Genomic DNA, 18,156 nt, shown 5'->3' on the forward strand with positions numbered 1-18,156 from the left:
TCATATTTCATTAAATAACCCCATTTCTAAAATATTAGAAATAGATTATTTCTAAATGCTAGTGTTTAATAAAAATTAAAATTTTTCTATTAAATTTTCTAATTATATGCTCTTTTTCTTAAATATATAATTATTTAATATATTCTAAAATAGTTTTTATATAAAGTATCTTAAATAATTACAAATCTTAAGTATCTTAAATTCCCTAATCCAGTATTAATCATGTAATCAAATCACAAATTTATAGATCAAGTAAAAAATAGACAATAGGTTGGATTACCATACACAGCCGGATGTAAATTTGCTTTCCAAATCGATTGAAGGTGAGACAGCATATTTTACACAACCAGTTCAACAGCTATAATTATTTCCGAGGACTTGGTTATGTAGGCGTGCATTTACAGAAAGGCAGCACTTGTAGAGGATTAATAGTGCTACTGTTTGTATCAGTCTACGAATCCCACCCACCCACCCACCCCTCTCCTAGTGACAATAAAATGCTTTGATAGAGACAAAAATATGTGACATATGTTCAAATAGGAACCACATTTTTGATTAGGATAATAGAAGTATATTAAAAATACACAGAATAAAAACATGATATTAAAAAAAATATATATAAAAGAAGTACATAAATATGGCAAAATATAAATGCTGATTTAATATTTTAATTTAAAACTGAAATAAAGGAAAACAATAGGGCGGGAAGTGCATCGCTTTGAATAGGAACCAACAAAACAAGGAACAGTCGCTGTTTAATTTTTTTTCCCATAAAAAACGGGAAAAAATGATGACAATATATAAAACATCTGTTAATGAAAATTGGATCAAGTTACGCAAGTTCTATTACAAGAAATTAAAACAGAAATGAAGAACATCATTCAAAATGAAAAATGATTTAAAAGAAGCAAATATCGAAGTGTTATTTATTGTATGTTATTTTATTACAATTATAAGAACTTTTTTAGTAATTTCTAGTAATTCATATCTTGTAGTCCTTGCCTTCGCTTTAGCCACCATGTTCACTCTGTTTCGCAGTTTAATTTCGATGATGGAAGGAAGTAGGCGACAGGGTTCTCCATCCACTTGTACAGGAATTGTCTTTTTCGTCACAAGACGCGCGTGCTTGCATTGCGCCACACAAGTACCATGACCTCCTGCCTGCAGGAAAGGCTAGAATAAAAAAAATACACGCGTAACATTAATGATTAAAACGCATATTCTCGAAAATGAATCATCTAAAATTACAAAACTTTTTCCGTGATTTTAATAAAAACCATCAAGTACCGAAAAGTACAGCGAAACATTTTTTATACTTTTTGAAAATATTTAGTCATTATAAGGACTGACTTAAAGGGGCGAAGCAAGAGTGCTTTTCATCTTCCCCGTTATCTGTAGAGGACAGTGTAGGGATAAGGTGTTATTGAGCTATTAAAGCTCTGATCATGGCAGGAGGGTAACAGCAATAGCCGAGCCTCAGTGAGAACTTCATTGGCTACAGCATCGCAATCCGTTACCCTCCAAGGGTATTGGATTGAATGAATCAATCACCGCATCTCAGGGTCGATTGATCCCCTTCTCCCCTTTATAATATTATATTATAAAATTTATAATATTATATTATAAAATTTATAATATATATATATATATATATATATATATATATATATATATATATAGTTCTTAAAGTTCTTAAAAGAACTGGGCGATGGACTGAGTCCTTGACTCTTTATCCCGTCATCTGAATGAAGTAAATCTGTGTGGATGGAGTGTTATTGAGCTAAGAAGCTCTAGTCATGGCTGGGTAACGGCAATAGTCGAGCCTCAGTTAAAACTTCATTGGCTACAGCATTGCCATATGTTACCCTGGAAGTTCTAAAAAGGACTTTAAAGTCCTTATAAGGACTGGCTTAAAGGGGCGAAGCAAGAATGCTTTTCATCTTCCCCGTTATCTGTAGAGGACAGTGTAGGGATAAGGTGTTATTGAGCTATTAAAGCTCTGATCATGGCAGGAGGGTAACAGCAATAGCCGAGCCTCAGTTAGAACTTCATTGGCTACAGCATTGCTATCCATTACCCTCCAAGGGTATTGGATTGAAAATCAATCACCGCATCTCACGGTCGATTGATGCTCCTCATCTCTCCTCAAAGGACTTTAAAGTCCTTATAGTCCTTATAAGGACTGGCTTAAAGGGGCGAAGCAATATTGCTTTTCATATTCCCCGTTGTCTGTAGAGGACAGTGTAAGGATAAGGTGTTATTGAGCTATAAAGCTCTGATCATGGTAGGAGAGTAACAGCAATAGCCGAGCCTCAGTTAGAACTTCATTGGCTACAGCATTGCCATCCATTACCCTCCAAGGGTACCAATTTTAGTCGCCTCGTACGACATGCATTAGCTACATTGGTGCTATTCTTATCCCGGCAACCACACGGTCCTTATAAGGATATATATATATTCACATTATATGCGCATTACTGAATGGTGTATTAGTATTAATAATACATGAAATTCTCTAGAAGTATGGATAATAATTTAATAACATTTTCTGAAAATTTATATATTATTCCTCTAATGGTAATTTTAAACTGAAAAACGATTCCATGTTAAGTATTCCCTTTATTTTATAATAATCTTTAAACAAGTTTATCTGAAAAACGCATTTTTAATAGATTTCTTGAATGCCGTAATTATTAAATTTCTTTCAGTTAATACTTATCGGAATTTATTAAAACATATTCCGAATGGTTATAATAATTAGAATGATGATCTTTTACGTAACCTCTAACCAGAAGCGAATGTAATACAAACGCAAGCCTAAAAATTTCAATATTTGTTGTTATACAAAAAGCAATTTCCATTATTTTAAAAATTGTCATGTATATAAAAGAAATAAGAAAACAAACTTAAAAGGAACACACTGAATATTATTAATTTTAGATTAATATTTATCTCAAGCAAAATAAAAAGAAATTTTAGTTCCATCTCTTTACACCTTTTACTTTATAATATAATAAAAATAGGAAAGTGAATTTTTTTAACTCTAAGATAATTTTGAACAGGCGGTGATTGATTCATTCAATCCAATACCCTTGGAGGGTAATGGATGGCAATGCTGTAGCCAATGAAGTTGTAACTGAGGCTCGGTTATTGCTGTTACCCTCCTGCCATGATCAGAGCTTTAATTGCTCAATAACACCTTATCCCTACACTGTCCTCTACAGATAACGGGGAATATGAAAAGCATTCTTGCTTCGCCCCTTTAAGCCAGTCCTTATAAGGATAAGGACCTAAGATAATTTTATAATTTTAGCGTTAAGATAACATAATATAATATGATTTATTATTACTAGTGAATGCAGGTATATTATATATATATTATATTATATTATATAATATGTATGAAGAGCCAAAGGCTTCACTAGCAGGTACATAAAATAATACCAGGAACTTGGATGGAGTATCAGCAACTTTCGATAAACATTGATCTTAAGTATACTTCATTACATTCTCTAGTCAGGTATACTGACTTCGACTAAACCCTTGAGGTTTTTTATTTTTAATTTTTTAAGCATTTTTTCTAAGGCTGTAAGGTCCATATACTGTCTGTTAAATGTACGTGTTCTGTTTGCTGTATGAAATACTCTGCTAACTAGAGGAACAGCTAACTCACCGTCAGTTGAAAAACTCCTATAAGGATTTCCATCCCAGACTGGATTCGAATCAAGGTTTTTCCATCCAAAGGGGGGTCATTCATATCCAAAGAAAAGGACTGATTGTTTTAATTCCGAAGAATGGTAGGTCCATCGTAAACTCTTTTTTGCCCTTCGACATCAACAGGGATTATTACCCCTTCCTATAGCATACAATAACCTGCGAGTTTCAAAAAGTTCATATCCAAAGAGAAGGACTGATTGTTTGAATTCCGAAGAATGGTAGGTCCATCGTAAACTTTTTGCCATTCGACATCAACAGGGATTATTATCTCCCCTTCCTATAGCATACAATAACCTCCGAGTTTCAAAGAAAGGTGTGATAAACGAGGATCTCTCTCAATCCGTGTTTAATTATGTCATTTACATAAATATTTTATATAATAGTAAACAAAATAAACCCGCTAATGCATTTTACTCCCCAAAGATAGTAGGTGAGACCATTTAGATCTAACCTCTGAAGATTAGTAGACAGCCAGCTGCCCCCCTTAGCTTTCACATATGGTTGCCCATTAGTGATATTAATTGGCATCTGGAGATGAAAGTAAGGCAGACAACTGCTCCCATCTCGTGGTCCCTAACACTGTATATTATTGTCTGAAATAGCACGAGTTCTAAGATTGATTATGTTGAATTTGTGAAATGAAAAAGCAGAATTTCTGGGTGAAAAAAAAAAACACTTATCCGTTCCAGAGATAAAAACTCGGGAATGGTCAAGAAAAGGTTTAGAGAAAGTTCCCTCGGTCAGCAACTAGAATTGGACATATAACATTCTTTCTTCAGGCGGACTTTGTATCTGTGGATACAAAGAGCATTTAAACAGAGCTACACAGGTGTATATTATATAATAGTACTATATGCCTGTGTAGCTCTGATAAATGACGTTTGTATCCATAGCGCTAGTCCGCCTGAAGACATTATGATGTTTTTAACATATTGTTATCTAGTATGAAATCTTGTTGCATAATAATGTAACTTCAGGGAATAAATATCGTAGGCATTTCTTCTGACTGCACATGAATAGATTTCACAGAAGAGGGATTAAGTAAAAAAATCAAAAATAAAATAAAACAGTTGTTTTGCAAAATTGTTCTAAGTAGATGATATCAAGGTTGAGGAACTTACTGCGTTTGAGAGATGCAAGTAACATTTATGTCGGAAGTTGGTATTCTGGCTCTCACGGCTGAAGTCGTTGCCGACTTCGTTCAAGATGACTTTAGCGTTTTGAAATATAGTTCCCCCCCCCCCCTTTCCCTCTTTTTTTGTAGCGAAATCGTAAGTGAAAAACAGTAGTTGTTTTCTACATCGGAAAAATGTGACAGCTGACTCTTCGAAAATACTAACTGAAGAATTTATCTTGGGAACAGAAGAGAAATATAAGGAGTCCATCCAACGCCCTTGTAGATATTTTCCCACGCAGTGATTGAAGTGAAGCTGACGACAAAATAATTTTATATCTTTTCATTTGCAAATACTTACGAAAAACTACTTTGGCTGTATAAAATCCAATTTTAATTCAATGTGATAATTTTTTTATTTAAATTTTGTTAAAAATTATTTAAAGACAGTCGAAGCTAGACAGCTTATTATGACTGCCAATTGGAATCATTTTCGATTTGTTCATTTGAGTTTGACTTGGCCAGTCTTAATATTTCTTCTCGTCAAACGAATTTAGATTTATCCAAACTGAGATCATGTGTAGTCTCTTCCAACATTCAACTGATGTCAGCAAAACCGTTAATAATGGCATTTACAAATAATAAATTTACCTTATTTATAAACTAAACTAAATAAGTTTCAAAAATTACAAAGAACACAACTTCATTTCTCAAGATTTACCAACTGGTATGTGGTGAGTCCAATTACTTCAATGAGACCGTCATCTGTTTTCTGCATTTCAAATTCCGAATTAGAATTACCCCAAGGATGTGTTCCTCCGCCATAGCTAAACAAAATAGAATGAACTCGCATTAAAAACCAAAAGGTATAGGAATATTGAGACACTAAATACAGTTTTATTTTGAATAAAATGGAATTGAAAATAGGTTGTATGTGGCTGAAGTATTATAATAGAAAAAAAAATCAAATAAATACCTAACTACAGATTTTAATACGGCTTAGATTCCACTTCCGACATAAATACAGCAATCCTTCAACGAAGCTGTGACATGCACATTCCTGACGTAGAACAGTCAACTCATCAGTATCCCTCCCCCCCTCGACTTCACAGATCGGCACAGTCCTGTTACCTGTGCAAAGTCCTTTCCCAATAGATGCACATGATCAAGGATTGTATTATCGTGGATAAAGCGGAAAACATTCTTTGAAAAAACAATTCTATGGAAAGCATTTACTGTATTATAATACTTGCACTAATACTTCACAGAGCAATGCATTTCCACTTGATGAATGGAGACAGCAAGAACGGTAGAGTCATCATTGCACGGGCTGCCTTTCCACTATTGAAGATTTCAACTAATGCTGGCTGAACACTGATATAATGTTGAATGCTAAGGTTTCTAATAGCAGTCCATAAAATCCGTAACTGAATAACTCGAAATTAAATTACTGCAATTGTATGAGCACTCAAATTCAATGCTAGTTAATAAATGGTGATCATTTTTATATATACAGATAAAACGACCCTGCTAGTTTTTGTTTTAATGTCAAGCCATTGCGATGTTTGATCTTTTGGTGGTGCACCCAGAATAAAGAATTGCAGTGGTTTGACATATTTTAACAAGATTTCAAAAGCTAAATTTCGTCAAAATCCGTCCATTACCAGTGATACTATTAGGTGCAATACGAACAAAGGGTCTTTAAGTGCCTCCGGATGTATTATTTGGGAGGAGGAATACATAAGACTGGAATATTCATACCTTGGATAAAAAGAACATCAACTCAGAAGATTATTCTCTTGTATAGTAAAACAATCAGTCCAAGAGGGGGGGGGGGGAAGAGACGTCATAGATTCTTTAGCTACTGGATTCTGTCAGATAAACTGTGACGTAAAAAGACCGGAGGGGAGAAGCGAAGGATTGGTTTTTTACGTCATGATGGCGAAACCAACAAACATTGTTGCTCTTCTTCCATATAGATGACAAGAAACAGAAAATTGCCTGAAAGAAAATAAAACGCGAGTGTCATCACAGCTAGAAATACAACAGCCTCGAAGATTAACTTAGTGAGGGATACTCTTAGGTTACTTCAACCCATGCGATATTGGATTCCATGCAGTTATGAAGACAGCCTACGCACGATAAACAAGGGCAAGACTCCAAAACAAGATTAAACGAACATGGACAACTGTGCGTGCGGCTTAAAAACCTGCACATTCTCGTAGCTTAATAATACCAAACAGAATACACGACAGAGTGGCATCGAAGCTTACCAAATTGCTGTATATCGAGTACGCAACGCAACTTGCAAATAAAAACTGTCGAAGTGCTAGCTATTACCGTAAACTAAATGACAGTAGGAAACTAAAGCGAAATAAAATTCTAAGATCTTTAAAAACCAAAACAACTCGACAGAAGCTTGTCGAAATAGCCATTACTTACTACCTGCCAATAAAAAGGCAAACGGACCGAATTATCTTATGACAAGCAACAACAAACAAACTTGTTTCACGTCACCACCTTCGTGCAAGTTGCTGTCGCTTTGTCACGTCGTAAACTACCAATTCATTCAAATCCAGTTTAAAATAAACAGGCTCCCCTGAGTCATTTATCATGACAAAACATAAGGAATAATTAGCTCTGTCTTTCATATTTTTTAAACAAAGTTTCATTTTTTTTTAACTTTCTAAATTTGTTCTGTACTAAATCACTGGTAAAAGTAAACTTTAGTTGGAATAAAGACTAGAAAATTGATGAAATCGTAAAACGTAATTGAATACATTGGTTAAACAACAAAGGAACAGTATGAGGAAATGGTAGAAAAAGTCCGGCTTAACTTCTCTTCCAAACAGGAGGGGCTCGTGCATAGGCACTGCGGGACTGCACACTCCTAATTTTTCTCGATATATAAATATATTTATTAATTTATTTATATTTGCTTGTAATATTTAATTTTGTCATCAACAATCCTATACAATTCTCATATTTTGTATAAAAAATAATAAAAATCCATCTTGTAGCATTTAGGAGGGCGAAGAACACTAGCAGCACCGTGTTTACCACAGTGTAATATTGCTACGCGTGCAAGCATATCCACGTCAGTGAGATACGAGCTATTAGCGTAATGCGACACTGTCTATCACGCAGTTCCACTGTTGTTTATGTGCAGTTTGCGCCAGTAGTAGAGTGTTCGTAGTGCTTATCGTGTTTACTCCGTCTCTTTAAATATTTGAACATTACAATTAAAGACATAACATGTGTTATAGTTTTTATTTTAGAACATTATTGGGGTTATGATAATGGGTTTTATTTTTAAGTAATTTTGAATTATAATAAACTGTATAATTTTATGGATAAAAAATTATATAATAAAGAATATTTAATTTTTTTTTAAATTTTTACCATAATTTCGATATTTTATCCAAACACGTATACACTGTACTTACAGTGTGTATGTATATCTCGAAAGTTGCAGCATCCCCACGATTTCAAGCCACGAGCCGCCACTGCTTCCAAATATCATCACAAGGCCGAAAGCATTTTTAGTGATCCATGGACATCTCATTTCAAATAACAGTAGTCGTTCCAATTAGTGGAAACTGAGTATGAGGGCACAATACGCGAAAACAGACTCATTCTACGCTAGCGCATTGATATGAAGAAACTGCACAATGCGCCCAATTCATTTGTATTTTTTTTATCTGACTTTTTCTACCATTTCCTCATACTGTTCTTTAACCAATGTATTCAATTACTTTTTACGATTTCATGAATTTTAAAGTCTTTATTCCAACTTAAGTTTACTTTTACAAATGATTTAGTACAGAACGAATTTCGAAAGTTAAAAAAAAAAAATTAAACTTCGTTTAAAAAAATATGAAAGACACTGCTAATTATTCCTTATGTTTTCATGATAAATGACTTCAGGGAAGCCTATTGATTTATAAGGACACACAAAGGAAGGATATTGTTGAAAATACAGCATTAAAAGCAATTCAATAGCCAAGAACTTGAAATATTCTCCTATTGAAATATTTCATGTCACAGATCAGGATTTCGAAATTGGATATCCACAGCAAAGTGGATGAACAATCTCACTCATCATCTTAAGCCCACATTCGTGAGATGAAGTTGGGAGGGAGGCTCGTTAAAGATGATGAGGAGTATTTTATCTCAAAGTGTCACAAATTATTGGAAAACATGGCGTATAGATTTGTGTGTCCAATATGGATGTGATGAATAGTCATTTATAAGTAGCAATGTAAGGATCGAATTTGTTTTAACCAAGTGCACCGAACAGCAAATACACATACCAGCCACGAAATTAGAAACCTTTATGCGGACGCCTAAAGGTCAGTTACACTGCGTATATGCAAACAACTTGGTCCTGTGCGTCACCACGTTTTTCCCATTGAGGATAAAAAAAATTCTTTACGGAGTTCGATCAACGGCTTATTGTGAGCGCCCGTTCACTTGGAGCCACGATTTTGAAAACAGCAGACGTTTCTCAAAACGCGAGATATTCCGGGTGTTAATCAGTGGAAAAATAACCTACATTACTTGTCTAAGAGGCTAACTGTGGTCTTAAGATAGTTTGTCAGTAACGAGATCGCCATCTTTGAGAAGACGGCCAAACAGAACTTCTTGAGTGCAGCAGTTGACCAAGCATTTCATGAAGACTGTTCCCGATCAATATCTCACCGAACTATACGCAAGGAATTGAAGAGGATCTATACTGGCAGTCACATTCGTATACAAAATCCACTGCTTTTGAGAAGTTTCTAATTCACTGGGTGGTATGTATAGTAATTAGAATCCAAGGATGCGCATATAGAAAGTCTTACCTTGGAATATTTAAGAATAAAATAGAATGCACCCGTAGTTCCCTAAGGCGAGGAGTCATATCACGCCCATCACACTGAAAAAAAAAACAGAAACATTAAACAGGCTTCACTACCTTGCATAAATAAAACTGTACATCTCTCTCTCTATCAAAACAACCTTCGAGTAATCAGTTTTAAATTCACTTACCTCCAATTCTACATAATTACAAAGATCCTTCCACCTCCTTTGCCAAAGATCTTTTCCTCCAGCTTGGCCATAGAACATTTTATTCCTTAAACGACTGCTAAACTTTTCAGGATGGGCCTCTGTAGAGCAAATACAGAAATGAAAGTTCTTCTGAAAAATGGATCTTTTCCAGTTTCACCTTAAAATTGTTAAGAGTAACGCACCGGTACAGATTTTATTCAATATCAGGATTAAAAAGCGATTTAAATAATATTTGATAATCACCTCTGGCTTCGTGGAATTCCAATGAAATATGCGCATCCACCCCAACAGAAAAGTAGTTGTTTACGACGTTCACAGGAACATTGTCTCTTCCTTCTTCGCACACGGACAAATCCACCCCAACATTCTTTTCGACTTTCAAGTCCCATCTGCAATGTCAACTAAGAATTAAAGGTCTTTTAATCCTCTACGCAAGCCATTTCGTATTCTTATTTATTACAAGTGACAAGCATCGATAATGACACCATCCAACACTCACCTGTCCAATTGAACTGTGTCTCCGTGTTCGATATTGCTCATTACTTTGGAAATAGGCTCGTCTGTGTATCCCTGTGAAAGAAATATTAAGATTATAATGGTCTCAATAATATAAGATGTTAGCTCAATAAGAGATCTGAGATGAACTTTAAATAGAAAGTCGTTCATCTCGACCTTCATGAAATAAGTCGACGAAACAGTACTAAATTTATGACATTTGAATGAAAATGGAGTTCCAACCATATTCAAACATTATGCCGTGATAGGATCTATTTAGTTTTAAAAAAATCAAAGACATTACGACGAATAATGCATGTTTAGACAATAGTTCAACAATAATGATTAATCCCATGAGGTTTATAGGAACAAAATAGCATTTTACATACTAATTAATATAGTCAATATTAACGCATTCTTAAAACGCTACCGCAACACTGACATTGAGGGGATGAGACGAAACTGGGAAATAGAAAAATACATTGAAATTGTATATTATGTTGAGTAAAAAAATTAATGTATTTTCGGATATTTTAGTTTAAGTTTAAAAGCACCATTTCTCGTAACTGAAAAAGTTCTCTATAATGATTTTATGTATAAAACAATTTTATGAATAAGTTTTCATTTAAAAAAAAAAACACTCGAACACTGTATATATAATAATTTTGTGAAAACTGTTTCACCTAAGGGAATCCAACAATAAACTTAAATACAGTGGTATCTCGCTAATCCGAACTAATAAAAACCGTGCTCGTTCGGATTAGCGAATTTTCCCCCAAGAGACAATAATTGCTAGCGTTTAAGACAGAAATAATCAGATTCTAATGGTACATCAATTTAATTCTGTACATAAATGAAGTAACTGATTTTAGTAAAAAAAAATTAGTTTGTATATACCTGTATTGTTGAGGATTCTGATTTAATAAAATTGCATAGTCCAGTACATAAATTAATTTGCGTAAAAATATCACTTTTTTGTACGTTTACTTTCTTGTAAAAAAAAGTTTCACAAAATAACACACAAAAAAGTTTTATTTCTTTGTAAAAAAGTCATTGATTTTCTTTTGCTTCTTGGAAGCTAAACGTTTTTCGAATGTTTCTTCTCGGAGCTGCATTAGCAATAAATTTTGTGGAAAGGCGTATCGCTCTGCTTAGCCCATTCTATACGCATTAAAACTGTCAACTGCCTCTTCATGTTTTACTTTCTTTGTCTTTATCGTCAGCATCGTCTTCAAATTCATTCTGTAGCGTCATATTTATAATTTTAGCGTCTGATTTGATTTCGAATTCACTTTCGATTCTACCTGTAATCCATTCCCTAATATCTGCTTGTGAAATTTCAACATCTGGATTTATATTTTTAACCAAATTATGCACGTTTAGAATTTCCACTTTTTGTGTATCACCGTAGTTATCTTGGTAAATTCTAGAAGAGATCACAGTTTTTTCATTACGCTCGAATTGCCTCAGGTTCGACGGCTTCCCAAGCAGCAGCAACTGAGAATGCTACATCCTTAATTATTAATAGTACACAAAATAATACCTAATAAACAAATTTTTTTTTCTTTCAAACCGCAGTTCGGATTAGAGAGATACCACTATACATAAATATAAATAAATAGGAATAATATTGAAATTGAAAAAAAAAACCATACCCAAATATACAACCAAATCAAGACTAGATATGACACTTTAATGAAGAGGATATAATATAATACCATAATGAGTAATGAGGAGAAGAATGAGTAATAGTACTAAAAGAGATCACAGTTTTTAATATAATATAATATAATATAATATAATATAATATAATATAATATAATACTATTTAACTTAAAATAATGAGAATTTACGTAGGAATCAGAAACTGTATTCTGTAAGGTGTGAAATAGTTTTTTTTGTTATGAATCTAATATTTAATAAAAAAATTCTAAATTTTTCTTCATAATATTTAAATAATAGATACATTATGTTTTGATAAGCAATATTTATTAATATTTTATATACATTAAAAATATTAAATATCCATACAATACCGTGACATTTATACATGATTAACATAAGAACTTCAATGAAAAGTTTCGTAACCAATTTAAGTATGTTTAAGTAAAATAAATTATAAGAAATATTTCTGTTATCAACCATCAAAATGAAGTCTCGCGCAATAATCACTAAAATACTTTCTGGATCCCTTCGTGATTAATTTGGGCAGATGTTTCTAACATTAGCTCCCAGTAAACTCATTAATTAAAGTATGCTTAGGAAGTGCTGTCAGCCCTATGAATACAGGTCTCTTCAATTAACTCGATGAAATTGGCTAATATAAAGTAAGTGTATTAGCCAGTTCACACTAGTAATAAATATTTTGTTTTGAAACATTAAATACACGTAATTAGCCATGTTTATTTAATATTTTCCGCATTAAATAATTTGAAATGCTTATTCTACTCAACTAGTTGCAGGTATCGTCCTCCTCCCGCATAGAATTTGTATTTATAACTGCAATACTTTTTTTTAGCCCGTGAACTTTGTTTCGGTTGACGAAATGTGCGAAAAGTTGCGCGTTTGATTTCTAGAGCATAGTTTCCAGATGTTTCCAATACTAATATATTGAGGGTATATATTTTTTGTGGGTGGAAATGACGCAAAAAACTTTACTATAATGTCCAAAAAATGGCATTTTAAAATTTTTTATTCACTCTTAAATGCTTTTTTCTCCCAGAACTTTTGTACATCCATTTTCCTTCTCTATTAAAGTTCACACAAAGCATTGAACCTTCTCAACGTAATGTTGAAGATTAAGGAGAAATATATGTGGAAACTTAGTTATTGCCTTTAATTCCAGAAAAATTTCTATTTTTGTAACTTTCACACATAATAATGTCTACATTCAATGCCAGACATTATGGCGAAATTATTGGGGGGGGGGGAACAAAGATATGTAAAAATATACTAATAATAATGATACGTTTTTTGGTTATGTTACAATTAAAGTACTGCTTTGGAAAATACGGTCTCGAAAATAAACCTACGAAAACGATGGGAAATCATCATAAAAGAAGATCGATTCGCAACAGCATCGTACAATCGATGTCACTCGAATCCCAACAGTTGGAGTGCTTTTCGAAAAATCCGTAAGCACTTATTAGACTCGAATCGTACACATACAAGTTATTCCTCGTCTCCAGCTCGACGAGTCTTACTGAAATTCAATATTTTGTTTAACCGTAATAGAGAATGCGATCACTGTATGAGTCATCTTAATTTTCGCTTTAATTACACCATTTGTGTTGGCAAAAACGGTTCAAAACTGTAATAATTACGTTGCCTTGACTTGGCTGGGTAAAATTTAATAAATTTTGGTATTATTTACAAAATTGTGGTAGTGATGCATCAAACGCCTGCCTAATAATTTTTATATTATTCCAAGAAGTCAATCCAGCTAATGACACTCTCCCCAACATCTCTCGGACAACAACTTTCTTACCCAAGCTATTTCTGAGTTATTTTCACAAGCACATTACTAATGGCAATAATGACATCCACTTTACTCCAAGCTTATAAAAACTCCAGCAAGCCAGGTTTTCCCTCAACTATTTTCATTATATCCGGCTTCTGTTCTTTGAAATTAATTTTCTCATGAATGACTCATTCAAGAAATGCATCCCCCAGCTACTCAAAAAGACAATCGGTAGGGTTCCTTATTCTCAACCGCTAGCGCATACAGCACTGTCAAATATGTTGTGTGACGGTTCGTCATACAACATATTTGACAGTGAATTGGATTCTATATCGGTTAAGCGCTGAACATTATCACGACTTTGTTAATCTAGGGGATCAATTCGTTAATAATCTGAAAGAGTTTGGTGGTGATGGTATCCACCTAAATACCGACGAATCCAACGAGTTGAGTAAAAGTATAAAACCAGTAATATTTTTTAAAGATACAGAGGAATATGCACGAAAATTAAAGAATAAGCTTATCTGGTTAAATTAACTTGAGAAATTAAGCTGTGTATTATAGGGATCCTGACTCTTGACTTAAAAGATGAATTCCATAATATCGAACTACATAACGATAATCTAATTAAAAGTAGACGGAATAGGTAAAAGGGGGGGATTAGATTACTTCTTATATTAAAGGTTTTGTCAATCAGATCAATGATATAATAATAATTCTTATTCCGGAGTTCAAGATAGTCTGCTGCATTTTTAGCACGGAGTCTGTACAGTTTACGGTGAAGCGTACATTACTGAGGAGGAAGTGGCGATATTGTGGACCAGTTACTTAAGAAGATAAGGAAACGTAAACTGTTATTAATGGGATTTTAATACTGTGGAAATGGAAAATCTGATAATACAGCAGAGAGTAAATTTGTGGAAGCAACTTTATGATAGTTATCTGAAGCAATATGCGTGCGGGCCAACTTAGAGGGAGGGGGGGGGGTAGTATAGGATGTTAGATTTCATGATGAGACATATTAGCCGTATTAATTTAGCCTAAACGCGTCATTTATTTGCTGCAGTCCTTGGAGTCTCTCGAGTGTGGAAGTGATGCATGTTACTTAGAATATTCAATTTGTGTGATAGCGATCAATTTAGCCTTGGAAAGGGAATTAGTGGGGGGGACTAAGTAGATAAATGATGATTAAAAAGTGGAATTTTCAAAAATCTAACAGTGCGAGGCGAGACAGGGAGAGTTAAGAAGTATAAATTGAGCGCTGCATTAATACAAAATGGATAACACTAAAAGGTACAACTTGCACAAGAGTGTCTGATAAATCAGACATTAATCATGATTTACGGATAACAAAAAAGAATTAAGCATGAACAGCTTTTTGGGAACAATTCTGAATGGTTCCACTGTGGTTGCAGAAGAATTTGAAAAGTATTGGAAATTTGAAAAAGTAATTTCACTTCATACGGATTCATATAACAAACCGGAGAATTGTAGAAAAATTAGGAATCACATCCAGGATCTTCTTATTGAGCAGCACACAAAAATGGTCTCGTTAAGAGAAGCTCATTTGTGACATCTCTGCTTATTTTTTTATGTAAAAGTACGAGGAAAATAAACCAAAGTAATGGATATATGATTGACAAGATTTTAGCAAAGCTTTTGATAGCGTTAAGAATCAAATGTGTCAAAGGGGTATTAATGATCACCTACTGAGACTGGTAGGAAATTAGTTGAGAAGAGATACTACACAGTTCCGTGTTAGGACCCTTGGGAGAAAACAAAATAGTCAAATTTCCGGAGGACTCCGTTCTTGATTTAAAAAAAAAAAAATCAGATTGGAAGAGTGAATAAGGAGATGGGAGCTTAAAATTTAATGTGAAAACAAATTGAAGTGTATTCGAATCGGTAAGATAATATTAGATGTATTACCGTAGAACGAAGATACTTTAGAACAAATGTTAATTGGTTGACAGATAATTTAATTTTAGGAATCAAATTGGTAATACTCAGCAGTATGGCTAGTAAGTTTATAAAAAGAAGGTTCACTTACAGAATAAAAAAAGTTACGATAAAGATGGGATTCATAGAAGTTTAAGTGTGTAGAAGGTGATATCGGGATAATTGTGAGAAATTAGTATGCTGCAATGTAATGAATTTATTTAACAGCAGAAGGGGAAAATTAATTGAAGTTTATGTTGCTTCAGAGCAAATATAAGATAGACAGAAGGACTGGAGTTTATGACGCTTGGCGAAAAAAAAAAAAGGATTTACTAGATGGCATAACAGAATAAAGATACAAAGTTCATTTTTTACTGTTGGAATGGAAAATAGGCTATAGAAGCAGTTAATTTGTATAACTTTAAGAGAGCAGTATAGGTGCTATAGCTGCAGAATAGGACGATTAAAATACATGCATAATAAACTGTCTACTTTAACTATGTTAAACGCATCAATATTGCTGCGCATAAACATTTTATTTTTTTTTAAATTAAAAGATCGGAAATAGACTATATCCTAAGATATACCCTATATCCTAATAGGGTATAACAATATACACAACGTAATGTCTATTTGGGTAATGAATTCGTGGGATGTGTTCATTCGAGACTGCTTCATCAGCAAATGAAGCAGTCTCGAATTCACCTATCTGGATTAAAAAAAAAGAGCATTTGCATAAAGTTTATGCAGTGCATTTTGAAAAGCTAAATGTTATTTGCCGGTAATTTCAGTAACCAAGGCAACATGAAGTTAAAGTTTAAATTAATGACGTGCAAAAGATAATATAAAGAAATCTGCCCGCTGTATTAACTTTACTGGAAATGCAGTCTATGCGCTCAACAAACTCCAAGTGTTTGGCATCTTATTAACTCCATTCTATTAATCGTATTATTTAAAGCAGACATTGGTCAAAGTAAACATTAAAAAAAATATACATTTTATTGAATTTAAAACAAAAATTTCGATAAAATTAAATGGTTCAACGAAAATTTTAAATTCGGATTAAAAACACCACTAAATTTATTACATAACTTTATTACATAAAAGTGAAGTTTAGATTGCGGATAATATGATTCTCATTTGGATAAAATCGAGTTTTAGTTTTGAATTCGCTTCAAAACTATTTAAAAACCTTTCAATTAATTGAAAATTGAAATGTGCGCTTACATTTGCATATTGGGAAATGTGTAAAATAAAATATTACACATAAAATAAAATATTACACATACTAAAAAGTGTTGGGAACATATTTGAATATGTATTTCTTCAAATAGTTAAGCTCTGATTCTGGTTATACTGTATCAGTCTCTCTCTCTAATCAGCATTCAGCAGTAGTAATTTATTAACATATTTAAGAAAGTCAATTTCTTAATAGTATTTTTCCATTGTACATATTTTGGAATCTTTCCCTTTCTTCATTACTGCAAGCTGGCAAGAAAGAAATCTTGCAAAAACGAAGACATTTCCAGTGCTGCAACGATGGTTTTCACATGTAGTAAAAATTTCGATCAATACGTTGTAATGAGCAGCCTTTCGTTTCGTAAATTCAAAAATGCTTTCAAAACATTCCATATTTTTTATCACTCACACTATTATAGACAATAATACAAGTGTTAGGATTTAGGGCCACTAGATGGCACCAGCTACTGCACACATCATATAACACTGTACTCCTGAAAAGCGCTGATTCACTGATGGTTTAAGCTCACCCTCAATGAAGGCTTGAAAGATGGAGACCGCCTACCCACCGTCAACTCAATTCCTATAGAGCGCTCTGTGTAGGAGAATGAAGTTATCTCGAGAGATCCAAAGGAAGTGGTGAAGATGAAAGGAGTGGGAGGTATCATGTTCTGTGTTCTAGGCGCATCTGACAGGACAGAGGTATCAGCTGGAATTACTATGAGATATCTGTCATTCTTAACCTCTATTTAAATACTTTTCATCTGAATCTGCAGGTAGTTTCCTTTTAATGATCGTGCGAGTGAGGTTCTCCCCCACCGCCCGGGATTACTCCGGTTTTCCACACAAACAGAAATCTAAAATCATCTGCGCAATTTCAAGCTTTATTTCAAATCATATTTTTGTTATTACACTCCAATGCACAGGAGAAATGCAAATGAATGCTAAAATTAATTTTCAATAAATAATTTTTAAATAAAAAAGATATTCTTTTATCGAGTACAAATAATAAAATAAAGCGACGTATTTTTTAGAAACAAAATTAACACGCTGCTAAAATACAGACTGACTTAAATTAGTTTTTTCCAAAAAATTGATTTCAGTTTAATTCAATTCTGTTTAAAACATTATTCTGTCATAG

The 18,156-nt window shown here is 33.4% G+C and overlaps 1 protein-coding gene across 10 annotated transcripts in view; it reads right to left on the bottom strand.

Annotated features, from left to right (window-relative positions):
* Positions 1-18,156, bottom strand: part of rdgA (retinal degeneration A) — a 168,662-nt gene that overhangs the window by 55,516 nt on the left and 94,990 nt on the right. For all 10 annotated transcript variants that reach the window (XM_090407092.1, XM_090407090.1, XM_090407089.1 and 7 more), the window contains 6 exons: positions 10,383-10,453; positions 10,127-10,272; positions 9,863-9,981; positions 9,676-9,749; positions 5,553-5,658; positions 1,003-1,173 (listed from right to left, as the gene is read on the bottom strand). In XM_090407092.1, the coding sequence (XP_090263218.1) occupies positions 1,003-1,173; positions 5,553-5,658; positions 9,676-9,749; positions 9,863-9,981; positions 10,127-10,272; positions 10,383-10,453 (687 nt within the window). The remainder of the gene's footprint in view (positions 1-1,002; positions 1,174-5,552; positions 5,659-9,675; positions 9,750-9,862; positions 9,982-10,126; positions 10,273-10,382; positions 10,454-18,156) is intronic.

This window comes from Typopeltis vanoorti, chromosome 17 (genome assembly GCF_054136105.1).
Source record: "Typopeltis vanoorti isolate ZY-2024b chromosome 17, IOZ_Tvanoo_1.0, whole genome shotgun sequence".
In the NCBI taxonomy this organism is placed as follows: Eukaryota; Metazoa; Arthropoda; class Arachnida; order Uropygi; family Thelyphonidae; genus Typopeltis; species Typopeltis vanoorti.